General features: G+C 35.1%; 2 protein-coding genes and 1 long non-coding RNA gene across 3 annotated transcripts; 1 reads left to right on the top strand and 2 right to left on the bottom strand.

Moving 5' to 3' along the window:
• Positions 1-411: 411 nt before the first annotated feature.
• LOC6642775 (GTPase-activating protein CdGAPr) lies at positions 412-27,524 on the bottom strand. Its single transcript, XM_023175997.2, has 7 exons — positions 27,162-27,524; positions 7,200-7,633; positions 5,857-7,133; positions 3,947-5,644; positions 3,563-3,884; positions 1,391-3,495; positions 412-1,118 (listed from the first exon to the last, which is right to left on the bottom strand). Exons 2-7 carry the CDS (start codon positions 7,584-7,586, stop codon positions 1,040-1,042), a joined length of 5,868 nt encoding a protein of 1,955 aa, XP_023031765.2. The 5' UTR covers positions 7,587-7,633; positions 27,162-27,524; the 3' UTR covers positions 412-1,039.
• LOC124460264 lies at positions 7,608-8,912 on the top strand. The gene is made up of 2 exons (XR_006954188.1): positions 7,608-7,660; positions 8,709-8,912. It is a non-coding gene; the product is annotated as an uncharacterized LOC124460264 (long non-coding RNA).
• On the bottom strand, positions 14,900-16,388 carry LOC6642774. Its single transcript, XM_002064939.4, has one exon. The coding sequence runs from the start codon at positions 16,144-16,146 to the stop codon at positions 15,418-15,420; it is 729 nt and encodes a 242-aa protein (XP_002064975.1). The 5' UTR covers positions 16,147-16,388; the 3' UTR covers positions 14,900-15,417.

Raw genomic sequence — 27,524 nt, 5'->3', positions numbered from 1 at the left:
ATTTTAGCATAATGTATACTCAGAATTGGCAGATATAAAATTTATATAGTTGAGTTGGTACACAATGTTAGGAATAAATACAAGTAAGGGGATTCCCACAATTTAGTTTTGGTAAAGCCGAAAAGCTTTGTTCTTCATTTAGTTTATAGTTCTTTCTTAGATTTACTCTTCAACCCAATTAAAAAAGTGTCAAACTTTATAGTCAAGCAGAAATCCAATTTTGGCAAATATTGTTTTTGGATCTATAGGGCGAGAGCTCACTTTAGTCAATATGTAAAATGCAAGCATTGCTGATTATTTACAAAACGTTTAAAAGAGACAATTGCAATTTAATTGTATTGGTTGCTTTTATTTTGTAGCTTTATGAAATATATAAATTATTCGTATTATCATAATTTTTAATACAACTTACAACACGCACAAGTTGCCATGAAAATGCATTGTTTCGAAAATAATTTCATAAAATCATAATATATGTATATATAATTAATTACAACCAAAACGTCTAAAAATTAAGCACACTAAACACAAATGAAACGATTAAATTTAATACAAATTTATAATTTTTTTTTCTTTTGTCAAAGTATAAAACAAAAACGTATGAAACTTAACGACTATAAAAAAAAAACAAACATCACCTCAATGCAATGGGCGTGGTTTTTGGGTCTTTTAGTTCTTTTTCTTTAATATGCGCTCTTAAAACAAAATTAAATTTTGCATAGTCGTCCATAAACTAAAATTTTTTTATCAAGTGGCGTATATATGTATATATAAATTTCATGTCTTTGGCAGCCACTTGAATTTGTATGCATGTATATGTATGTATGTAGGTATTGCGACTTAAACGATAATGTTTAGAAACTAAATAAAATACATATATAAAAAAATGTATAGACTATATATATTTATTTATATATATAAATATATAGAGTATATTATATAATAACACGCATGAACGGCTATATCATTTTAGCAGTTGTCATCTTCATTCATTTCATATTCGATGTACAAATAGTTGGTAATTTTTGTCCCCCTTAGTCTATTGGTTTTGTGAACGAGATTCAAACATCGCTGTCACATCGCGAATTGAGAATTGTGGTGAGATCTTTTCTCTATTGCTGTAAATAAAAAACGAAAGTAAAGGCAATTAGTTATTTATATAGACAGATTCAGGTTACAGTACAACACGCATTCTAAACTCATCATCAAAGTAATTGGCTGTGCAGTTTTCATTGTCTTATTACTTATTGCAAACACAATTTGTATAATCTTGTTTAGAACATCTACAAGACCTTTTTTGTATGACAAATTCCAATAAATATTGATTAAAATCATTTCAAAGTCATAATTCAATCTACAAATAATTAGACAAGTATCGAGGCTAACTTACTTGACGCTTGCATTTGACTCATTGGCACTTAATGAGTTCCTTTGCCCTCGATCACGTGAGGGCAGCAATGAGGCACGTTCAAATTTACCAGGTGCAGTCGTTGTTGTTGTTATTGCTGCTGGTGGTGCCACAGTTGCTGCTGCTGCCGTTGCTGCTGCTTTATTTGTATCATATTTTTGAGCTGCCGATTTAACGCTTAGCAACGTTGTTGATATTCCCCCATTATTGGTATCACAATTTTGATTCTTTTCATCGGAAATGCGACGAACACGTTGATTATGTGGGTGGTGGTGTTGTTGTTGTTGCTGATGATGATGTTGTGTTGCATAGTCGCCTGTATTCAAAGTGCTCTCCGAACCAGCGGCAGCCACACGTGACAATTGCTTTAAGTTCATATCCATATCCTTTTGCAAAGTGTGTACATCTCCACGTGATTTGGACTTGATGCGTAATGATTCGGCTGTTTGGAAATTATTATCCTCGCTGTTGAGTTCAGTTTTTGAGCGTGATTTCAGAGTATCGCCATAGTATTTCTGTGTCAATTGCTGGCGACGTTCCTCTTTGATCTTATCAATGCGCTCACGATCAAGTATAACTCCGGTAAGGACACTCTTGCGTCCCGAATTGCTTGGTGGCGGCACTCCCAATGGTGGCTGCTGTGGCAAGGATACTGGAGTCGATGTTGTGATGATGGCAGACGTCTCTTTGGGTATATTATTTTGTTGGATTAACGAGATACGATTCTCGGTTGTGGGTGTAATTTGTTCACGTTTCTGACAAATCTCCTCGGTAATGCTCATGCCAGGCAAACGTTTGGGTGGATTCAATGTCTTGGGACGCGTGAAATCGAAACTTTTGCGACGATTATTCAAATCGGGCATTATCATTTCAGGCAATTTATTTACTGATAAATCTTGCAATTGTTTGCCACCAAATTCACGTACAAATGCATTCTCATCCAGTGAACGAGTAATTTTCTGTGCATTATTGAGTTTTTTAAGTGAAGCAGGAACAGTTGCGACTGCACCAGATCCTACTCCTCCTCCTCCACCTAATCCTGCATTGATGGGCTTGGGTACACTCAATTCATTTGGTTTCTTCATTGAGCCACCGCGTAGAGAGAAATCAAAACTTGGCAATTGCTCAACGGGTGAACTTTCAAATTTATTTGCCAATTCTTTGACACTAAACGATGGTGATTTTCTATATGAAAGTTGTGCCATTGTTTCTTCTTCTGGCATTTGTTGTTGTTGTTGTTGTTCTTGAAGTGATTCGTGTTCGTCTTGTAAAGTGTTATTATCAGGCAAACTTTCCAAACTATCCAGTTCGATGCGATCACAAGTTTTTGTTGTTTCTGTGTCTGTATCGTTTTGAGTATTGACTTTCATTTCCTCGCCACGTAGATTCTCATAAACTGTTTGAGGTTTACGTAACTCAATATTCTCATAGAGTAATTGATGCTGCTGCTCCTCCAAATCGAGCAATTGTTGTGTCATTTCTGCGGCCTTTGAGGCACCACCATCATGCTCTTCCTCCTCAATTTGCTTTAGGCTATGCCTCTCATTAAGCATCTGATTGACTTCAGTTACCGAATTACGAAACAATTTTACCTGCTCATATACAATATTCTCATCGAAATTTGTTTCTAGCAGTGTTGATGGTTTTTCATTTAATAATGGCGGCTTTTCCTTCTCTGGCGATTTGTATGTTATGCTTATGGTAGACTTGATGGGACTAGCCAAAAGTTTTTGTGGCCCAGCGGCAGCAAATGTATTACTTGGCGTCTGTTCGAAATCCTCATAGACGGGAGAACTCTCCTCTGTGGCCAGCAATGAGTGCATGCTGAGTTGTCGTTGCAAATGTTGATAACCAAACTCACTGGGCGTTACCGATTGACTAGTATTGTCGGTGAAATTCGAATTATTCGGCGAGGAGCAGCACATGGCGGCAGCTGTCTGAAGTTGTTCTTTCACTGGCAAAGTGGCTGCCCGATTGTTGTTAACCGTTTGCGATTGACGTGTTGGTTGCAATGGTTGCAAATCCAGAGATAATTCACGTTTCAATGCATTCATATCACGATGTTCTACATCTTGCAGATTATTAAACTACGAAAAGGAAAGAAGAAAGGATGTTAATGCGTTTGGAATATTATTTTTTGTATAGAGCTCTTACATGCTGGCCTATGCTCTCATAGGAGCTGCCCAAATAACTACTGCCCCCTGTTGCATCCACACCCAATAGCAATTGTTGTTGCATATTGGATGATACACCGGATATGCCCGACATGGCTGAGGTTAGCATCAATGGTTCCATATCATATTGTGGTGTATTCACAGCCGAACTATTTTCCGAACTCTCCTCTGTATCGCATAGAAGCAACGAATAGCGTGGACTATGGGCTGGAGTGGTTGGTGTGGGTACAGTTAATTTCACTTGCGAATCCTCAGATGTTTCAATTCTGGGTTTACTACGCAACGGAGGCGTCGCATGATTGCTAAAATAGATCAAGTTGTAAGATTTTCCAAGGCTTTGCGATATTTTATTCTTATGACTTACTGCTTGGGTCGTGGGGGAATTGTGTTTGGTTGCGTCTCATTGTTTGTGCCCGGATAGCTGAAACGTTCTTTGGCCACTTGTTTCTCCTTGCGCTTTGCTCCCAACTGCACTTGGGGATAACTATAACGAGTTGTGGCATTCGCGGGTGTTGCCGCCGTCGTTAATGATGCGGAGAGGGGCGCCTCTACGCCGGCTGAATGATGATTAGCTGCTCTAGCCGGCTTTGGTGGCGGTGGTGAATGCACTTCCACGCTGGCAAATTGTTGTTGTGTTGTCGGAGCATGCTCCGGAGTACCACAATCAATGAATTGTATATCAGATAGCTGATCCTCTAGCTTATAACGCTTGCAACAATTCTCAGCACCAGCTGGTTCATGGCCACACGGTGCATTCGCTGCTGCGGTGTGCACTACGCCGCCGCCGCTGGCGTTGCTGCTTGTGGCATGTGGAAGACTTCTGGCCGTGCTGGGTGATAATAGATTAAGACGCGGTTGCTTTTTGGGACTGGGATTAACGCTATTCGTTTGACTGGAGAATTCCTCGGGCCGTGCACGCATAATACGACGCGTGGCACATCCCGAAGCGGGTGGAACATTCTCTTTGCCCACACGCGGCGAACTAACTAGACTCTCGCTTTCAGAGAAAATGCGCATTTCTGGTTCTTCACGATCAAAATTAAGCCCCAATTCGGATAACTCACGCGATGGGCAGGTGGTCATATGGCCACGCTGTGGAGATTGCAATAAATCGAAATATGAATCATGCGAAACACTGCGAGAGTGACCCACAGTGCGCAGACTATCAATCGAATTGGAACGTATACACAATTCCATGGGCTTTGATTCCCTCATCTCATGTGTCGTCTCCAATAGCTCAATGGACTTGGGCTTATCCAGTTTCGATAGCTCTTTGCTGGCATGAGCATGCGATGCTTGAACAAAATTAACTCGAGAACTTGATGGTTCCTTGCCGCCGCCGCCTGCGCTTGCTGCATCATGTGGGCCTACCAGTTTCTGGCCAGGATCGACACTACCTTGACGTTGACTGCGCGTGAAAATGGATTTCCAAGACGGCGTCTTGTCCGGTTTACGTTTCTGCCAACTTCTTGGAGCTGATAGCACTGTATGGTATTTATCTGGCAAACTAGATGGTCCTCCGCCCACTTCTATGTAAGAACCAATATTGGTGGCCGCATTACTGGTCGAGGAGAGCATACTAATGGGCAGAGATTGCTTCAGATCGGTAGCCTCGATGCGTGAATGACGCTCTTGAGCCTCTTCCAGGCTAATTAGCTTGGCTCCGCCTGTACTTAAACTCTTGGGCCGTTCGACCACCGTTAAGGACTGATCCTGTTCTCGTTGCTCCACCAATAAACTCTCACAATCTGTCAACGATTCGAGACGAAGTTCGCCTGTGGCCCCAATTCCAGTTCCAGCTCCTGCCGCTGTTGCCACACTCAAACGTGCAGCATTGTGATCTTCAATGGCATCAAATATATTATGGCAATTGCGTATCAGGTACTCAGTGACTACCGCTTGAACGCCAACGCCACGTAAGGCGGCCACACCACCAGATTCCAATGCCGGAGAACGTAGCAAATTCGGAGCCCAGACAATGGCCAAATTCTTATCCGTCATCCCAGTTCGTTCATGATGTTGTGACACTTTAAACAAATGCTCGGCCAAGTATTTTAAAGTACTGCAAAGGAAGGTAACAAATATGGAATTAGTTTAAAATTTACCACTTACAGAAGGTAAGGTAAAGTAGTCTTAAGGTTTTTTAAGCCTATCAACTTTGATACCATTTCTTATCAATTTTCCTCCCTATATTCTTAAGCTGCTGGAGTTCATATATATCTATCTGTTCTGGCATCTGTCAATTAGGCAATTTGCTTTACTTTATCAACTTACCGATAATGCGGCGGCGGTAACTTTAGCACGGTTTCCTTCATCAAACGCAATCGTTCGTCGGCCTCATCGGCTTTCACTTGTATAGCCTCAACAAAATTATCATACAATTGATAAGTGCACAAAGGATTGGGCAATTCACGGAAATACATTTTCAATAGTGAGCTCACTGCATGGATATCCTGTTTCATTTCGGGATTACCCAAGTCAGGAACACGCTCCTCATCAAAGGAACGCCGCAAACGTTGTATATTCGATGTGATGCCCGACAGGCGATAAATGCCATCGATTACACCATAATTCTCAATAAATTCTGCACAAGATTTCAGCACCATGGGTATATCTTGACCACTGTTGAGTAAATGCTCCGATAAATCGCAATTAAAGACCCGCTCCCGATAAATGCCACTCTGTTTGAGACGTCGTCGCGAGGGTCGTGACAGAATAAACGAACGAAAGAAGGCAATCAATTTGCCATGTTTTCTCAATACCGGCTTTGTGGGTGACACACTGTCCAAATGGCCGACCAATGGTGCTGGCATAGGGAAATTTCTTGGTACCTTATCCCCAATAGTAGCCACACACGATTGTGGAAAGAAACCAACTTCATAGTGAGATTTCTGTAAATGAGATTTCTTGCCACGCCACCAAACGGATTCCGCTGGACTTGGCATATCGATCACTGAGATCATATCGCCAACTTCGATATTAATTTCATCCGGAGCCTGTGCCTGATAGCGTCTAACGCCATAGGCAGCGCCCACAGCAGGAGTATTAATGGTACGTTGAGTTTCACCATCGGCCAGGGGCAGGCGACGTCCCTTATTATCCAATTGAAGCCATGTCAAGACAGTTCCACATGTCAACGAATCAGAGGCAATTTTCGAGAAACGCTCCAAATATTTGGCCACAGCATATTCCACATCTGATTCACTGGGTAATTCTGCCTCCAGCTCGGACATATTACGTAGGCCACTGATCTTACGATCATAGACACAACGATGCAACATCTCGTCCAGCATTTGCATATTCTCAAAACTGCGCTTAATCAGAAACGGTTCACAACGCTGCGGACACACTCGTATGATGAACCAACAGCTTTCGGGTGAGAAACTTCTCAAGGAATTGTGGGCCACATCACCGCCAATTGATTGCGAGGCAATACTGTTGCTCAATTGCTCTGATTTATCGTCGAGCAGCTGGACAGACAGAGCTCCCAATTGAACTCTCTCGTAATGAAAATGGGCACATTCTTCGAGCTTGGGAAAGCGACAGGATTTCTATAGATATAAAGAAACGGAAAATTAAATACTTTTTCTTTTCCAAAATTAATTCATTTCACTTACACTAATCATTGGCTGTACGGCCATGTGTCTCGCCGGCTTTGGGGGACCACACCCAATACCCACCGACGGTGGACTACAGCTGGACTCTGTCGAGGCATTCGAAATTTGTGATGTATTCATCGAAGCAAACATTTCCTGATAGCTCAAACCGGGCAAACTGTCAGCGGGCATAATTTTAAAATTCAATTGTGCACTTATCGCTGCTGCTGGTCCATCCATTTCGAATTGGAGTGGCTGCTGGTGCTGCTGCTGCTGCTGTTGTTGTGCCGTTTCCTTTGCAGGTGCTGCCACATGGTGGCAACTGGCTACCGTTGTTGCCGCTTCGCTTGATGTCAATGCATGATTATGCAGCTGAGCAGCAAGGGAAGTGCTGACCTTCTCGGACATGATGTGCTTTTATATATATATGGAAACGATTATATGTAGGCGACCATCTAAAATGACACAAGAACAACAAAAAGGTAATGAAAATGGTTAGAAAATATATGTAGTATATAAGTGAAAAGTATTTTTTAGCTATACAGTGTCATCTACATTGATTCAAATCACTTTATGCCGAATCTATGTATGTAGGCAAAGATTGAATTAAAATAGTTATTGTTACAAGTTTTTCATTCTCAAGGAATGTGTCAAATTTCCAAAGAACTTTTTTAGGCATCCTAATGAAAATTGTATGCTCACATTCAATGCAATACAATTAACAACGAAAGGTTTTTGGCATTGACTTAGAGAGTTTCAAACTGAATTCTTGTTAAAATGTTTCAGCAAATTGAGGGGGAAAAGAACTAGATGTCACCAGGAATTGACGTTGACTTCAAGGAATCATCAGGGTATTGTTTTTCTTAAGAAATTCGAAGGGAAACACATTTTATTGTAATATTTTCAAACATAGTGACGTAGAGATGAAAATTTTAAACTATTAAGGTCTACAAAAAAATGCACCTGGCCAACAACTAAAGTCAAAATAAAGGTCCATTCAGAGCAGGTGTTATCTTTGAGATTTGACTTGGGCTAGGATGATTGTCAGGATTGTTTTAGGACTTTCCAGGATGTGAGTTATTTTTCAGAACAAAAGAATATTTAGTTTCTGGTAAATGAAATGCACCGACTAGTTTGAATCTACAATCAATATTATATTAAAGGTAATAGGCTAATAATAACTCAAAAACATATGCCATGCTTATTTTATCTCTTTGGTAATATTTTGTACCAATATTTTTAGGTTAAAATTACTAAAATATTCGACTTTTAAAGAGCTTCGTTATTCAAGTTTTTACAAAAATGTGTCTCTACATACATATATCCAACTTGGTTGACCTAAAATTAAATGCAGACAACTGAAAATTGTCAAACGCATACAACACTCCGATTTTGACAAGTGTAAAAATGCCTCATTCGCATTTTACTTTCTAATACAGAGCACGTTTACTTTATTTGAGTTTACTTTGTACATTGTATATATATATATATATGTATTTCTCTTTTATCAATTATGTTGGCTTGGAAAAGGCCCGGGGACCGGCATTTGGTGTTCTACTTTCATGCTCAAAGTCAATGGCTAAAAAGATTTCCTTTCTGAGCTCTCTTGACCAAATGCAATAAGGTCAGTGGCTCAGACGCTTAAGGATGTGATTGGTATAAATGTGTACACACACGCAGTAGATTGACTCTAAAGTATATTGTATGTATATAATAAATATTTATAAAGTTCAACCAGTTGTTTTTTGGGATGGGGGATAGGATGATGCTGATGCCTAGCGGTAGTTCTGATTTACAGGCACGAATGTAATGCAATGCACCTCGACTTACTATACCGGGACCTGTGGCAAAAGAAACAACATTTAAACTTTCATAAATTAAACATACAGACACATAGTAGAGTGGGAGATGGACGACGATGAAGAGGAGGATGAGGAGGTGGAGAAGATAGAGACGGGCAAACACAGACAAACATTGGACCGTTGGCTTTTGCAGCGAAATCGTAGTGCGAGACGGAAACGAGTTTGTTTTACTCCATCTCCTCCTCCAGTTGCTATACCGTACTCCAAACATTCCCGCTGCAGCGTCCATCACAAACACACACAAAAGAAATACTATTAAAAATGTTAACGTTAACGGTCACAAAATGCAACCAATATCATCGTCATAAAGAAAAACGACTAACAAAAAAAAAAAAAAAGACATCCCAAGATATAGTAATATGTAAATTGAATAAAAAACAAAAAAAAAGCCAAACAAATGGCAACGACCTGAAGAAAACTGAAACAAAACCCAATAACAAATCGTATGGAGCTGTAATCCGCTACCCAATAATGGACATGTGTGAGATAATACTTGAAATGACCATTTCGTGGTGTTGTTTATTCTAATGAATCTAACGACACGATTCTATCGTTGGAAATCTTTTGTTCAAATATCATAAATTTTTATTTTTGTAATAGTAAAAACTTTAGTTTTACCTATTCTTTTTTCTTTTTCTGTCATTTTAATATCATGGATATGCAAATGTGTTAATACCCAGAAGGAACTTCTATCGGCTCACATTTTATATTCTCAGACAATCTTATCAGAGAAGACATTTTTTTTATTTTTTATAACCAAGTTCATTTCCTTTATTGAAAAAGTTTTGTTTTCACAATGGTTAGATGATTTTGTTTACAGATAATTGTTAACCATTTTATTAAAGTAAATATAAAGGCAAAATATTGTTATTAAAAGTTACAAAATCATTAAATTTAAACCATTTCTAATGTTTGTTAGCGAAAAGTGTATAAAGCACTCAACATTTTTGCTAAAATAGAATTATTCCTCTATATATAAATCAAGATTTTTGTCGATTTTTTTTTAATTAGAAAAAAAAAGGCACATTAATAGAGACAATAATATTAATAGTAATAATAATAATCAATAACTAGACAAAATGATTTTGTAATAACTTTTAAGTATACGGACTTCAGTAATTTGTATTCGATTTGAAGCAAATGTTTGTATTAGTTGACATATATTTTGAAATTGTAAGATACACATATAAAGTCCATTAGACTAAAAAATGGAAAAACGGAGATAACATAATTAATAAGCAAGATTTAAACATAATCAAAACATATCTTAGAACATGACCGAAAAGAAAAGGAAACTATTTTGAACCAAAAACTATAAAACAATTGGCCTTAAAAATCACTTTTAACTTTGTTCAAAATTCAAAAATAAGTTTTCGTCTCTCAGAAGGGGTGCTTAAAAAATTGGTACATTATTAAAATAATTATATTATTTTTACTGTTTAAAAAAAATCTACATTCCAAATTGTTTTTCACATTGAAAATCAACGAAAAATTCATTATTTACAGTTTTCAGATATGGAAAAGAAGGTGGATTTTCCACCTTCTTCCAACAAAACGAATTAAAAAGCAGTTTGAACTCTAACGATTGTCTCAACCAAATATTGTATTGATTATATATTATGTTCATCATATTATGTTATATTCAAATTTAAATTCATGACCATCTATCCATCAATTGTTATGATCTTTTAGGCTATTGCTGAAAACTGTCCATGAAAGAAGCGTAATCAAGTTTAGTTTAAAAGTTCAATCCAACTAATGGCCAAGAAGATAATCATTTGTAATGTTAATAAATTTCAAAAGAATATTATACTGCAAAATATTTAAAAATGTAAAATGGCTTTGATTTGACTAATTTAGTTATTAGTAATTTTTATTATAATTTATATACCTACATTTTAAAAACATTTCAAATTAAAAATTATTACTATAAAAAATCATAAGTATTGAGGGCATGAGATTTGAAAATGAATGAATGAATCAATCATTGTTGCATTTAACTGATGCCTTTTGGATAAATTTCATCAATATATGCATACTAATTATTGCTTTTTGAGAAAATTATCATTTTTCATCAAAAGTTCATTAAGAGAGACGAACAATTTTTCAATTTCTCGCTATGACAAGCAAATCGAAATTAATTTTATTGAAAATGCAGTTGATTTTCAATACTAGCATTGCCCGTTTGCACTTTGGCATCGAATAGAAAGATATTTTTCCCAGGCAAAGAGGCAATGTGATCGGTCGGTCTGTCGGTTGGTCGGTCAGTCAGACGTTTGGTTGGTTGGTTGGTTGGCTGGTCGTTCGGTCAGCTTTACTTTCTCCAATCAATTAACCAACATTGTATGTGCCAAGTTGGGTATATGTTCGTTTGATTTTCTTATGTTTGGTTTTTTTTTTTGGGTAGAGGGGGTAAACATTTCAATCTGCTTGCAGCCGAAGCACAACTGCAAGACTAATTAATGCTATGAAATAACTTAATATTGAACAATAGTTAATGACTTTTTAATGGCAGGTTTTTCACTTTTTCTTCTTCATTCTCTTTCTCTTTATCATCTTCATCCTACTCAATATATATATTTATACGATATATGTTTGTATATAGTTGTCGTTGTTGTTGACCCAATTGAACGACGTTAAAGTGAGGAAACTGAAAGCTAAACAACAAACATGACAATGATCTATAAAACAAGAATTGAAGTGCGTGAGCTGGACTTTTATACATATGTATGTATAAAGATTTAATAAGTGGCCAGTGTCTAGGCCTGGTTAGCACTAGGCAGGCAGGCAACAGTTTCTCTCTACATGTGTGCTAATTTATGGCATAAAGTGGGTCACTAAATCACTCACTATGCTTCTATGCAAGAGTGAGTGTTTCTAGAGCGTAGAACAGTGCAGTGACCATAAAAGACTTACGAGGCTACACACATAAATGCATGCATAATATGCTTAACGTAGTTGAAGACTTTCATGACAGTCATTCCAGTCAGTCAGTCACTCATTCAAGGCAGTCAGTCAAGTAGCTGCTTCTGCATTGCAAGTGCAAAACGATTCATCTGAGATATGTATGTGACGGATGGGAAATGGGAATGGGCACATAATGTTGATGATTTTGTTGAGGAAATGGGTGGAGCAGCGGCAGGTTATACTCAAGTATACGCAAGATTGTTGGGTTACCTAAAATACCCATCTTATGTCTGATTGTAGAGTGCATTAAAAAATAGTGCAAAGTTTCAATTATGTTCTAGGAAAAAAGATAAATGCAAGCAAGAAAGCGTGAGATTTTTACAACAAGTCTTTCTTTCTTTCTTTCGGATTTTGTTTTCTTTAATTATACGAAATTATAAAAAGCATTTGATCTTCTCGGTGTGATAAAGTGTTGTGTGTGTGTGTGTGAAACAGATTATTTGGAATGCAATCTAGCTAAGAAAAATGGAAATGCTAGACGTTAATTGCGCTTTTAATGCTTTAAGAACCTCAAAATACAGCGAAAAAGTTCCATAGCAAAAATGATAAGCATTGCTTTAAGAATTGAGCTCGTCGGGGTCACCAATTTAGATGTCAATATATGATGAGATGCAATCTTTTAGGCACTGAGTATGCCTAGACTCGTTGTGTGTCAACGCTATTCTACATTGAGTAGATTTACGCTCGTCGGGGTCACCATTTGATAAGTTAAACAAACATTGGTATGGGTTATACAAATTAATGTAAACTAATAATGATTAAAAAGGCAAAATAGGCATTTCTCTTTTTTGTTAAATTGTAATTAACAAGTAGATTCAGAAATTCCATAGTATTCTTAAATTTTGTTCTTTTTATAATTTAAAAATTATCATAAATATTAAAGTTGCTTTAAGTAGTCCTATTTACTTTATTTTACACACTAAAACCACGATATGGCAATTTCTATCCCATATTCCAGACGCATTCAAATTGGTAAATCATGATTTCCAACTAATTTTCTATTTTTAAAATATTTTTTATAAATTTTACCTATAAAATTTTATAATTTTTACCTATATAATTACAAAATACTAAATTTGCGAAGAAACTCTGTTTGACTAATCCCAGCGAATTAAAAGCACTTCCATTTAGCTTAATAGCTGCAATCGATTTCTATACGAGTGAAAATAATTTAAATGCAACAAAACTGTACTAAAATATGAACTTTCAAAATGTAACAAACATCAAGTAAACTATAGTGAAAAGTAAACTTTCAAATTTGTTTCAAATATCGTTCATTAACTGGAAATTGGAGGTAGATAAAACCTGAGTACCATTAGCGGACTTATCTATTTAAGCAGGGTTTATTATCTAACATAATAAAATTGTCATTATTTTCAATGATTATGAAGCACTCGGCTTTTGTCTGACTGCAATAAAAATACATAATAAAAAAAATAGAAAACTAGTTTTCCCTCTTGCTGGTTTTGTTTTTGCCTTTTTTTGTCGTTTTGTTGCTCTTTTTTTTTTGTTGGCTTGGCTTTCCTATTGCACCTGTTATGTGTGAACGGAAGTTGAGAGCTTCCACCACAATTAAACCTGGCAATGAGAGTGTAAAGTTGTGGCCCAAGTTTAAAAATAAAATAGACCTCTCTCTCCTTTCCCCTTCTCTAACCACTGGGTGAGCCAACGTTGACTAATATGCCATTTAGACTAATTGCATTGCATGAGTTTGTCTCTCTATTTCTCTCTCTGTCTGTCTTTTTTCATGGTTTTCCATTTTTTCAACCCCACTGAGGAAAACTTTTATATGAATCAGAGAGGGGGGAAAACAAAATAAAAGAGAAACGAAAGCTAATACCAACAACAATTGTCCTATAGGGTCACCGACTCTAAAATGCTCTATTTATAAGTGCAAAATAATAGTTCCAGTCCCAGACTTGTATCCACTGGAAAGATGATATGGCATAAATGAATCACCTCAAGGAGTAGGGGTGGTGAAGAAAAAAGGTCTCACATGAGGGGCAGGGCAAAAGACGTTCCACCATGTAAACAAATCTGCTCTAGTGAGTCAGTCAGAGTCCCCCACTCCCCATTCCCATCAAAAGTTAACCAACGAAGCGCGCCAAAAACCTCTCTGATCAGATTTCCAAAATGCAATCGCAGCACAAGTGGCACCAGCAGCTGTCAACTGAGCCGTAGATTGATATGTCGGGGTTTTTTTTTCTTTTTGGTTTCAACTGTTGAATAGATTAGCAGCAACAGCAACCGGATCAACTTTAGCTTTAGCCTTGGGCCGCAATTTGGTAACCCTCGTGCAAATATATTATTATTATATATAAAATTTTGTTTTGTTTTTGCATCGAGTGCGCTCAGTCAATTGGTCAGTTTAATGACTATATATACATACGTACATATGTGTGTACTCGTCTGATTGTGAGCTCATTAGTCATTTTAGCCCATGGGGTAGAAGTCTTAATATATTACAGCAGTCTATGCTTTAATTAACTTTAATGTTTATGAATCACATTGTGGGCAAATGTGTAAAACAATACACAACAAAACGATGAGACATTTGGCTATTAAGCACATTAATTTCTCTCAATGAGATCTATTAATTGGTTTTACCAGAATTCATAAATAATATTTGAAATTTATCAAATTTTTCAACACATTAATTAAAATGCAATTAACAGTTTTTTCCCCAGCATAGATATATAAAATACATCATATAGATCAGATATTAGATAATGTCGTCATTCAGAAGGAAATAACATATTTACTTCATAATAACTTATTCCAAATTAAAGCTGATAAAAATCGACTACATATTTCATTTAAACTTTAACTTGTAATAACAACCAATAAGCTTTTTATAATAAAATATTTATTATTTAAATATCTAGCGATTTATTTCCATTGTTCTTTATTCTAGTATATCAAAAATTCTTAATACAAAATTGTTATATTTAAAGTATTCATGTATGCGAAAAGCTGCTGTCGAATTTATGCAAAAGTGAACTATGAATGCTAATTTTGAATAAATTTGAAAAAGAAATTGACAGTGAAAGTGAATTTTATGACAAAATTTGGCAACAGAAATATACACTTTTTTTCAATGTCTGTCTCTGTCTAAACTATTTGTTTTATGGCGACGACTTGTCTCAGATTAAAATTATTTGGTTGTTCCATTTAATTATGGAACGATCTAATTATGGAAACACCTTGATCTAGGATCTCAGGTTTTAGGAACAATTATACAAGTTATTAACTTGTTTACTCTTATAAAGTTAAGACAATGAGTTTTCTATGCTAAGCTTGGTTGAATTTAAAAAAAAAGTATAGTATCATTTTTTTTAAAGTTTCTTAACATAATACTAAGTCTAGGTAGTAGTAGTCTACCTCTACCCTCTAGGTAAAGCTGCAAGTAGTCAAAAATCGGATTCCTCTCCGCCACTTTTTATTACAGAAGCCACACGCCATGTCATGGATACGTACAGCAGCTCAATTTTGTCCATCATTTCCTGATCAGTGTCCCATATGTTATAGAGTGTCTTTCGGAATTGATTTATATTTTTTGGTGCATGTGGCAGTTCCCTTATTTTTGGCTCAATAATAGACATCAATTGTTCAAGAAGATTTAGATCATTGGCAGTTCCCTCCGGTCCTAGTAAAGAGTCGGCACAGATTTGCTTGGGCGTAAGGTTACCACTAATAAACTTGATATCATTCAAGTTGAAGACATTACGCCAATCTTGAACCGTCCAGTCCTGATGGGCCAGCGCCCACTCCAAGCGTCTCTTTTTGGCTTCCTTACTAAGGTGACCAATTTCAAAATTCTCTTCATTTTCGTCCTGCAACTCCAGTTGCTTGGTTCGTATTTCACTGATACGACGTTGAACGGTACGTCGACTCATTGTGATGCCATGCAGTGACTCTAATTTCCGTTTCACATCGATGGAAGTGAAGTTGGGATTGTCTAAGAGTATACTTTTAATAAGTTTGCTGTTTTCAAAGATCTTGGGACGTCCCACATCGCGGCGAATGCTGGGCAATCGAAGTAGCATTGCTTTACCATCGTTTCCCATTCGACACTTGATGGGATTCGAAACATTCTTGCAACTCATTGCAGAGGAATTAGTTTTGTCGTTAAGAGCCATGACGTTAGACTTTTAGATCGGTTTTAGTTGTATTTTGACGCGTACTGCCCAGTTGACAATATCCAGAAAAACTTTTCTTGTATAATGTTTCTTTCATGTATATGACATAAAGGAACTACTTAATCTTCCCGTAATGGCACAGCGATTATATGAAGTCTATTACTAATTCAGATTTTGAGTTTAGAATATGCGAATTTGGTTTTTTCTTAGACTTCAATAAATTATTATTGATGATGAAGTATTTTTTTTTAGTAACGATAGCGCGCCTGTTATCGATATATAATTTTGTGGTATCGATGCATCTTAACGTACTTCAAAAAGTGTTGGGTAATCTTTGCGAAAGTAATTCCTGAAATTGCCACAAGAGCAGCCCTGGATTCATAATAGGGGCAATTCCCAGGGAGGCTAATTCTTGTTATTCCAGAAATACAAAAGAAAAAATTTTGCTTAATCTCACGATTTAGTCTGTTGGGGTTTCTATTTAGTTACGTATAACTTTAGAAAACTTAGCGCGTTATCTGACACAGAAACATCTACGAATGGCTCAGTGGCTCCCCCGATTATTAGTGGCAAGAGTTCTTGGTTTGAAACCGTTATTATAAATAATCTGAGAAACAATTTACACTTTATTATCCAATATACCAAAATATTTAAAAAAAACCTTTTTTTTTAATGAAAAGAGACAAAAATAACGTCTGTTTTTGGGAAAACGAATAAAAAGACAAAGAAAAACTATCAAAACTCTGTAGATTTTCTATATAAACAAGTTTTTAAAGTGTTTTTGAAAGGATACTGCTTCGGGATAGAGAATCTCATTGTTTCTCAATGCATAATATGGATAATAAAGTCTATTCAACATGATTCATGATAAAAGGAAACCAATGATTCAAAAGAAATAGCTAATAATTCCAATGCTTTGTGGCTAAGAAGTAAAAAGATGCAAAATCTCAGTTTTTGTATTCGTAATGAAAACAAAAGAACTTTAACCCACTTATCTAGAGCCACTTGCTCATTAAACTTTCAAAGGGCATAAATGTAGAAAAAGAAAAGCGAAAACGTTTGCGTGATTTTGCTTTAGCTGGCCGGCCACTTTTACCCATGTAAATTTTCTACATTGACAATTTTTTTTTTTCATCTCCCCCCGCTTTTGTTTGTTTATTTTGTTTTATTTTATGCAGAATTTCGCCGGTCTCTGGGCCATAAAACCTAACCTAATGTCATTTAACGATGGACAGCAAACGACCAACTCCAACGCTTGGCAAACAGGTACACACACACACACACACACACACCAACACAAATACATATATAGACACTCAAATTTATTTAATGGAAGTGAAAGTTTTTTTTTTAATTTTTTTTCGCGCGCGCGCATCTAAAAAATAATAAACAAAACTAAAACTAAAAACCAAACACATGCAGCTAGTTTGCAACATTTTTGTTATTGCTACTTATAACGCCGACATGCCGAATGTTTAAAAAACAAAAAAAACTAAACCCAAGATACGAGATTCGAGGTATCTTGGACCATACCGAATTTTGCCTTCCCTAACTAACTGACCAATGCAAAAACTATGAAAATTATTTGTTTATGCTTTAAAGACTTTTTCGCGGAAAGGGTCAAAACGGCTAAAGCTGGCTAAAAATTAGAAATTGTTCGTGAAAGTAGCAGCTTTTCCTGTTTTCAAACCTTTTGGGCATTGCTAATCTCAAGTTTTAGCAGAAAATTCTAAAAAATTATTAAAATAATAACTCTTTACTCAAAGTCGGTTTTTGGTTAATTTTATTAGTAAACGAAATAACATAGCTTGTATCAGTCCAATAGTTATACATAGCATCCAATGTACCCAATGGCGGATCCTAAAATGACCGAATATTTACTAGAATCCTTAAAACCACGTAAAAATTTTAATAAATAAACAATTGATTAGACGAATAGCCTAACTTGAATCTTTTAAATCATAGACGGATCAAGACTGGGAGTCCGGATAGTCTCGACTCGTAACTTGACTTTTTTCATCTCTTTATATCCTCAAAAAGTAAGTTCTTCAATCGTTAGACTAACAAAATGCATTCATCAAATTTCTAACATTATCCGAATGAGCTGAAAATCTGAATTTTTTTATTGGAACCTCCTTGAAGATATTTTCTAGATCCGTCCACGCCTTAAAACAAAGTGAAAACTGGATCCAAAATTTTAAACTAATGTTCTATGAAAAACCAATATTATATCCTAAAACCAATATACTCTTAAAGTTAAGGGTATTGTTAAAAAATTTACTATAAAATTCCCATTAACAAATATGCGAAACAGCTGCTGTTAGACCTGCCGGCCCGCCTGCCGTCTCGGCCCGGCCCGGTTCACTGGAGGAAAGCGCGAGCGCAAAATATTTAGAAACAAACGTCAGCCCAATTTAATTTAATTATTATTCATTTCTCTGTCTGAATGTTTAAATAAAGTGTTGAATTTCAATAGGATGAACAATGACAAACAATGGGGCCAATTGGCACAAGCGTTGAAATTTATAAACAAAAACAAAAAAAAAAGAAAGAGTAAGTACTTTGTATGAAAGTTATTTTAGTACAAAAATGGAATGCTCTCTATATATAACATATAGAATAGGGTGTGTGTCTATATCCAATATTCACAAAAAAATTATTAAACCCTTTTTCGAAAAGTTTAACTAAAGAGCCAAGAGAAAAGTAGGCAAATATCTTGATCAAACGATTTTTATTGGTTTTTTTCATTGGTTAAAACACAACAACTTTTCGAGTTGTGTTACATAGTAAATTCGAGAACTTTTCTCTCTTGGCATTTTTCAAGCTCTATCTTTAGATATCTATTTTGGTTTGGCACAGGATAAATTGATTTATTTAAATATATGTAGAAAAAAGAAGAATTGAAATCCCAATTCGGCTTTACGCAAATAATTAACAATGAAATGCTATTATTTAGCTTGTGACTCAGAGTTTATTAGATATATATTATTTATCGGAATGACAAATAGAGCACTTATGCAAACATATGTATATATGCATATGCAGATTGTTCATATGTTATTCAGGTATGAATAGTGTGTGATTCATTGTTGAAATATTTATTCCCTTTCATTCTTATCTAAATAACAAATCAGTTTATAATAAGAGAATTCTAGATCCATTTAATTCAAAACTAGCTGACTCAAGGGAGAAATATATATTCAATATTTGTTGCCCTTGTTGAAGGGTTCTCGTTTGATAGTTTGGAAAATGATAATCAATTTTGAATCTTTAGTCTATTTACTTAATCTAAATTTAGATGCATGATCTATATTAGCACTCAAATTCTATTATTCAAAGACTGATTATCAGCCAGTTTGTTAGTTATTGATTTTCATTTAGAAATCATTGATTGGAAATTCCAATTCCAAATTAATGATTATTCAAAAATGTAAATAAAACAGGTGATTGTCAGTCAAATCTCAAAATCACGGCGCAAATTTATTTCTTTAATTACTGTGACTCATTTGATAAGCAAATTGATATGCATAAACAAAAGCAATAATCAACAGTTTCACAGTGAAATTATTATCAATAATTATGCATGAAATAACTTTACGAACGTAACGAAAGCAAATTTAATCATATTTTCCTTTTTATTACTGAATTTGATTAGTCTCTTTGTTTTCTATAGAAACATTATATTGAAACGATCGATAAAATAGTTCAAAATTTTATCTATCATTCATTTTATTTGAGGGGGCAGTAAATAGCTAATCAGTATCTAGATTTTTAAAGTGGATCTATATGGATCTACCTAGAAAATTTCATGGCATTGCTCTTTACATATTTAAATGAAGTACTTAAACCACGATCACATGAGCAGTTCAAAAACTTCAATTACTGAAAACACAATTATCCAAATACTATTTAAATGAGTGAGTCTTTTGAACTTAACAAACGACTAAAACATTTGAAAACTCAGAGCACCATGATTACTTGCAGTAGCCAGTCTTTCTTTGAATGAATATGTAATCGATTATATAAAGGACTGAACGATTCATTCATCGCCATTCTACTCAAGGAATTGGTATTTGAAACCTCAGACAAACCAGAATGAAGGAATGAATGTGAGTAATCGAGTCGTCTGTTTGTATATAAGTTCAAATTCGACTTATTCATTTCACTTGAATGCTTAAAAGAGCATTCAAGGAATGAATGAGTTTGACAAATACAAATACTTGTGTTTATTCAATTCATTTAAGTTTTCAGGCTCATTCATTTGTTTTATTGTGAGACTGAATGTCTCAAATTTCAATTTCAATATTTACAAGCAACTTTTTTGTAAACACAAGGGATAATTAGAATAATAACAGAAGTATAGAATTGAGTTTAAATGGTGCTAAAAACTTCTAGTTAAATGGTTAGAAGTCTTTCCATTTGATTTAACAATTTTGTAATAAACTAATCACTAGCAATGGCATGATCATTGGATTGCTGCCTACTTTATGATTCCTTTTCAAGATTACTAATCGTATGTAATGGTAGGGGATGCAGTAGTTTTCCTATATTAGGTAGATTTGTGCATTCTTTTCATTCTCACCGACGCAGTCCATCAAACACACACACACACGCACACACATCATCACCATTTAGATGGTTCTTTAGATATTTTTGTTCTCTTTTTTTTTTGTTTCCATATAACATCAAGTTGTCAGTTTTAATTAAAATCAATTGAGCTCAATTATTTGATACGCTAAATATGAGGCAAACATTTCTCAGTTGGCTTGAGTTGTGCGTGTGTGTGTGTGTTTGAGTGTGGGTTTGGTTTGACATTCTACAAGTAAAGCAGCTGCGCCCACTCTGTAGAAACAATTAAAAAAAATTTTCAAAGACATAAATGCAGCATAATGACGCTGAGGTACCCTGTATTAAGTAATAAGCAGTTGAATTTGTTTTCATGGGCCAAAAGTAATTTTAAATAATTCATTTTACTTTCAATAAATTTCTACAAGCCTAATATACTTCATTTCCTAATGGGCTACAGGGTATAATCGAGAAAAAAAGAGGCGTGTCTGTTTCCCCCAAATATGGAGCATTTATAAAAGAATTTTATTTGTTACATGAATGTAAGCGAAAAACAAAAGCAAAACAAAACCAAACAAAATGCAAAAAATGCTTTTGACATCGGAACAGGTGTAAGCGAGAATAAGAAACAAGGCGAAACAAAGCAAAAGACCGAAACAATGAGGTGAAAAGCAACTCTTTTTGGTGATATTTTTGTATCTGATAGCATGTTGTTGGTTTTTGTCAGTGTTTTGGGGTGTTTAACAGATATATAAATATGTACATATATATAGACAGTGTGGACAAGGGGATTGAACGAAGGCTAGCATTAAAGTTTGTTGGATATAACTAAGTTAATCGACTAAAACTTAAAATTACACTTTTTAATCCAAAAATGACCATTGAAAGCTAAATCTGCATGTGGTATACTGTAAGGTAGATGTAGTGATGTCACTATAAAATCGTAAGTTATATTTTCGATTTTTTAGCTCAAGGTTATGATTAAACTACATTGAAAACTTTCTTTCGATTAATTTAATCGTCAATAACGCTTTTAATTTATTGAAAACCCCTCTTTTGTTTAATTTAATCGTCAAACTTATTTTGGCGGACAATATTTTAATTTTAAAATGCTTTGCTCAAAGTTATGCTTTAATTGATTGTTAATTGTTGAAAACTGTCCTTTGATTATTGCTTAATTATATTAAGCATTATATTATATAAACCATCTTTCGATTAATTTATTCGTATGGACAATATTTTCGATTCCATGATTAAATTGCCTTCTAATCTGTTATAAAGAACATAGAAAAATAATTATGCTTGGTAGATGGTTAAACAATATTAAAATATGGAATTTAATTTTGAAAAATCAATTGATTCCTTGCTAACTTGTGTTTTTTAAATTGCATCAAAATATGATTTTTTATTTGTCATCGCTAGAAAAATACATTTTTGGACCCTGAATGAATGGAAACGAATTTGCATAATCATTTTAGTCAAGACAGTCATTAGATTGAAAGCACGTGTGCGAATTGGCATTAAGAACTTCTGTAAATTGCATAATGACAATGCTCGTTAGTGGCTTTTGGTTGGGCACTTAATGAGTTTCCTCGACCCACAAACCCTAAATCAAAAAAATTAGTAATTACAGTTAGTTCAAGGTAAACTTTGCCAATCCTTTTAGTCATAATGAATACTCTGATAGACTTGGAAGATTATCACATAGAGGCAATAATGTTAGCACACAAATTAATAATATTCTTGTATTTATAGCGGCACTGAACTCTTCAAGTAACCCTCGTTTTCCATTCTTATTTTGGTTGATTTTGTTGCCTAGTGTAATCTGAGCCCTACAACCTAAACAGATGTTACTAGTTTTAGTCAAGTCGGTCAACAAAAAAAAAAAGGGTTATGTGTCCAAGCGTACGACAAAAGCTGCCAAGTGTTATCCGATGCCTGACGAATATATGTACATACATATATATCTCTATATCTCTGTGTGGCAAAAAGGTGGGGTAAAGAAAGGTATGAGGGTGAGCGGATGTTTGAGTTGAGTGCACAGCTACCGAGGCGCAACGAAATTAATCGAACTCAAACTCGACTCGACTCTCTGTTGGCTTTGGTGCATGCTACTCTTAGATATGTGTATATCCATCCACCTATATCACAAGCTTAGTAGATATATCAGCCAACTTGACACGTTTCTGCAACAGGCAGCAAACAGCGCAGTCAACTTTGGTCTCGTCATCGCCATCATCATCATCATCATCATCATCATCTTCCATTGGTTTTCTGTGAAATGTGCCATAATCATGCGCAGTCGCAGCGCGAATCTTTTCTCCTCACCTCCGCCTCCCCCACCACCTCCACGAAAACCCCACCTCTTAAGACGTGAGCCACATAATAAAAAAGACAGTGCGGGTTGTCCATATGTACATATATATATATGCGAGTATATCTATATAAAACTTGGCGTAATAATAATGAGAAAGCTTTGCCCCGAAAATGGCCATACCACATACACATAGACAGACACACACACACACACGGAGTGCCCCCGCACTCACACAATACATGGGAAGAAATTACAAATGGGAAAAAGCTAAAAGAAACTAACAATAGAATTACATACATATATATTAACGAAGTTTTAATGCTCTATTATAAATCTATTTTACCAAGATTAAAAAAAACATACATACAAGATAATTGAGCTTAAAATCGAATTGAATCATTTTCGAATACTTTTTAAACCGGAATTTCGGAAATGAATCTATTGATACGAATACTTTTTAAACCCAAAACAGCTTTGTATTCACTTTTCGGAATTGAATCTATTGATAGACCATCTAAATGTCAAACCAAATTTGAAAACGAGAACAGAATTCAATTTTCGTTTCGATTAATTTTAGGCGGAATCAAAATTGAAAAAAGTCTAAAATTTTGTCTATCATTTTTTAAACATTTCTGTATTTTAGAGTAACTCAAGGACTAAAATACTTTTGCGAATTTGAATTGTTTTAAATGTTTTAGACTGCTTCTATTACATAGATGGTAGGTCGTGGACAGATTCAGGAGGTCTGGGCAATCTCGAAAGTATTGTTCCTTTAATTAATTTTCTACTTTTATTGATTTTCGGTACGCCTGAATAGCATGTCTTCAAAATGATCTTAATTTGGACAAAATATAACTTTTGTGATCAGATCAGACAAAAAGAAATTTTTATATAGCAATGTTATAGGAACTGTTTCAATTGCAAAAAAAAAAAAAGAATGGCAAAGCTTACAACTGCATATTTCATCGTATTTTTAAGGGCCTAAAAAAATCTTTAAAATTAATATGATTTATTTACTTCAAGTCGGCTAAAACCCAGTATTTGTTTTTCATACCTTTCTTTATTGACTATGAAGTACATATTTCTTAAATATAAATATCGATAAACACGCTCTTATCTGTATAATAAAATACCTCATTTACATTCAATATCTGCTACTGAATTCATTTGCAAACTTTTTAAACAGAAGCTGTTGCAAATTTTAACAAATAAACTTGAAGTCTGCTATTAACAACAAATGTATAAACAAAATGATGATGTGGTGCTCATGACAATCTCAACTACAAACCGTAAAATTTAGGCCTAACCCAATAGCTAATGAATGACTCCTTTTTTTGACATCTTAATACAGTGCTACATTTTTGAGTTTTCGGCTACAAAACTTCAGTGTTAGTTAACCTTTTTCGTAATGGGTTGGCGCCCAGACTGACTAACTTTAACTCTATTAATATTTGGAAAGGATTTCTAATTGCAAACGAGAAAGAAGCACTACAAGTTTAGAGATAAACACATTTTCGAGAAACATAATTATCCCCATTTGAATTTTCCCAAGTAAAGTAAAAACAAAAATGAAAGGCCAGGAGTAGGTCCACATATATAAGTAAGTATCTATTTGCGTGTGTGTGTGTGTTTGTGTGGATTTTTGGAAAGTAACGAGGCGAGTGAGTGAGTGAGTGTCAGGCCAATGCAAAGGGTAAGAGATGTGGAGAGAGGAGCTCGGGGGGCACAGTTTGGAGCGGCGACAGGCAAAAGAGAGAGAGTTCAATGTCAACAGCGTGGGCATACACATTTTCTGTTTCGGTTTCAGTTGTTGTTGTTTTTGTTGTTTTTACGGCCACTTCCGTCCGTTCCGAAGGGCCGCCCCCTCAACTAAAGCACGACCACACCTAAACACATTAAACAACAACAACACACACACAGAAGAGCAAAGGAAAAATACCCTTCTCATTTTGGGTATATGTTGACACATTTGAATATATTCAAAAAGGAAAGAAACATCTAAGCAAATGCATCATTGTGCAGCTAAGTATTCTAAAGAGTTTTTTTTTTGAGTTATTGCTCAGATCTAAAAAGAAAACCATTAGAAACCTGAATCGAAAGCAATTTCGCACCGTTTTCGAACTTGTTGTTCTCAATTCCGAGTGATATGTGAATCATTTTCGTTCGAAACACTACGGTTCGGCTTTACTGGGTTGCCAAGCTTTATAATTACATATTGAGTGTACAAAAATAATTCAGGTTTTATTTCTGAATGGTTCTTTTACTAATTTGATTGTGGTCCTGAAAATTTTTTAATATTTTTCCACCAAAAAAAGTGGTCTAGGCATTTTGAGTTAAATTTTTTTAGAAACCAGAACAGGTCAATTCCATTTTAACTGCTGTTGTAATGAAATAAATTCTTGTAAACTAATATGGTAAGTTATCACAATTTACCGACTTACTTTACACACCTGACCAGACAGGTGCATTATTGTCGGAGGATTCGTCCCTTAAAACGTTAACAAAGAAACAGATCTATTCAGACCAAGGTTAGCAACGTGAAGGGCTAAGAGAAAAAGAGAAAATGTGATGAAAAAACAAAGATTACATCTTCAGTTGCGTCTAAGAAGCATCAGAAATCAGGAATAAGGATTCCTGAAGTATAACGAAATGTACTTATATTCTACTTATTTGTGCCATTCAAATATAAAATGGATAAGGCCTGTCTTTCGTTTGCTTGTTCGCTCATTCTTGTGACAATATTGTTTTGTAATAAATTGTAAAGCGCATAGACGGAGCTAGAATACATTTTAAAGAAAATCCGATCAAAAATTCAATATTTTAGGATCAGTTATTTCAAAAAATTTCGAAGAGGGAATTTTGTTACTATCAGGATTTATCGAAGAAGACTCACTAGTTGGGGGTATAAGGAGCAATTGAAAAATGTCAAATGCCCGGACTCCTTCATAGGATCTGTCTATAATTAAGCACCAATATCTATTCAATTTCATAACCCTTGGAACATCACTCTAACAATGACAAATAAATGAATATTGTTATTGATAATGAAAAATCTTGCGATATTATAATACAAAATTTCATTAAAATACAAAATGCTTTTAGTTCGTTGTCATCAGATCAAAGAAAATAAAAAGTGTTAAAGAAAATTGAACGTTTCCGTCTCAAAGTATTGTAAACACGTTTACATTTTCCCTGGTTAAGGTGAATTGACTCTATTTATTTATCAAATAAACCAAGAAAAGTGGTCACATGGGTATTTACAGGGTATCATAAAGCCGTGACTTAAAAACTCAATACTAAATTGTATTTATTTCTTTCTGTTTTTTTTTTTTGTTCGAGAAGAGATACATGTAACTTGCAAATGGGGTGGAATATGGACAAGCAGACAGAATATGGACGGACGGGCAGAGAGAGGGGGAAGCGGGGGACTGACAGTAGCAGGCATATGGTAAACTTGTCTCAGGTGTGACATGACAGCAAAGCACTAGAAAAGCGGCGTCGTCCGGGTTAAGAGGGTGACAAAAATACATTCGAAGCAAAATCTTCATAATTTTCACACTTTTCATTCAGTATTAACAAAAAATGTTTACATAAATCATGTTTGTGATATTATTGTTTAATATTTGAAAATTGTAGCCGTCTTTTGTTTGTAATAATTTGCTGTTATTTGGCACAAAACGGTGAGAAAATAACAATAATAAAAGAGCGTTTAAAACAATAGAAAAAAACACAAAAACACACACACACATAGAAACATAGAGGCAACAATTAATAGACCAAGTTGCCAAACGGTTTTTCATCAGCAGTTATTATTTATTATTATTATGTATATGTTTTTTTTTGCCTTTTTCCGACACCACACACACACACATAGACAGATAGCCACTCATATACAATACACTGACACACATTTTAAAATAGGAGAGAAGCGAGATACTTTTTTCTTTTCTTTTCCTCTTCTTTTGCTTTTCAGCATATCTTTTCTTTGGCTTTGCACAGAAGATACAGATACATATATATATACATAGAGGCACACACACACACACACTCACGCACAGCCACACAGAGAGAGTGAGAGGGTAAAAATTATTGGATTGCCATTTGACAAAAAATATACATTAATTGTACACACCTTTTTTTTCGTGCAATTTTCCATGTAATATTAGCACATTTTCATAACACTCGATGTTCGCACGTTTCTCACTTTTTTCTATTTTTTGTATTCGTTTCGAACCGTTTTTCCTGTATTCTCGATATAATACAACAAATGCGTGTATGTGTGTGGGCGAACTTTGTGTGGTTGGTTGGTTGGTGTCTCTTAGCGAGTCAGTGGTGCAATTTCACCAAGTTATATGGCTACCACATTTTCACGCCCGCTTTTCCACCCCAAAGCACTCAACTATCGCGTTATTTTTTAACCTTTTTTGTCATTAAAATGTATTTTTTTCTTTGCATCCGCGACCAACTCAAACACGTCCGTATCTCTCGATTGTTG

The sequence above is a fragment of the Drosophila willistoni genome, assembly GCF_018902025.1.
Source record: "Drosophila willistoni isolate 14030-0811.24 chromosome 2R unlocalized genomic scaffold, UCI_dwil_1.1 Seg167, whole genome shotgun sequence".
NCBI lineage: Eukaryota > Metazoa > Arthropoda > Insecta > Diptera > Drosophilidae > Drosophila > Drosophila willistoni.
This window is presented reverse-complemented; position numbering and strand designations above follow the sequence as displayed.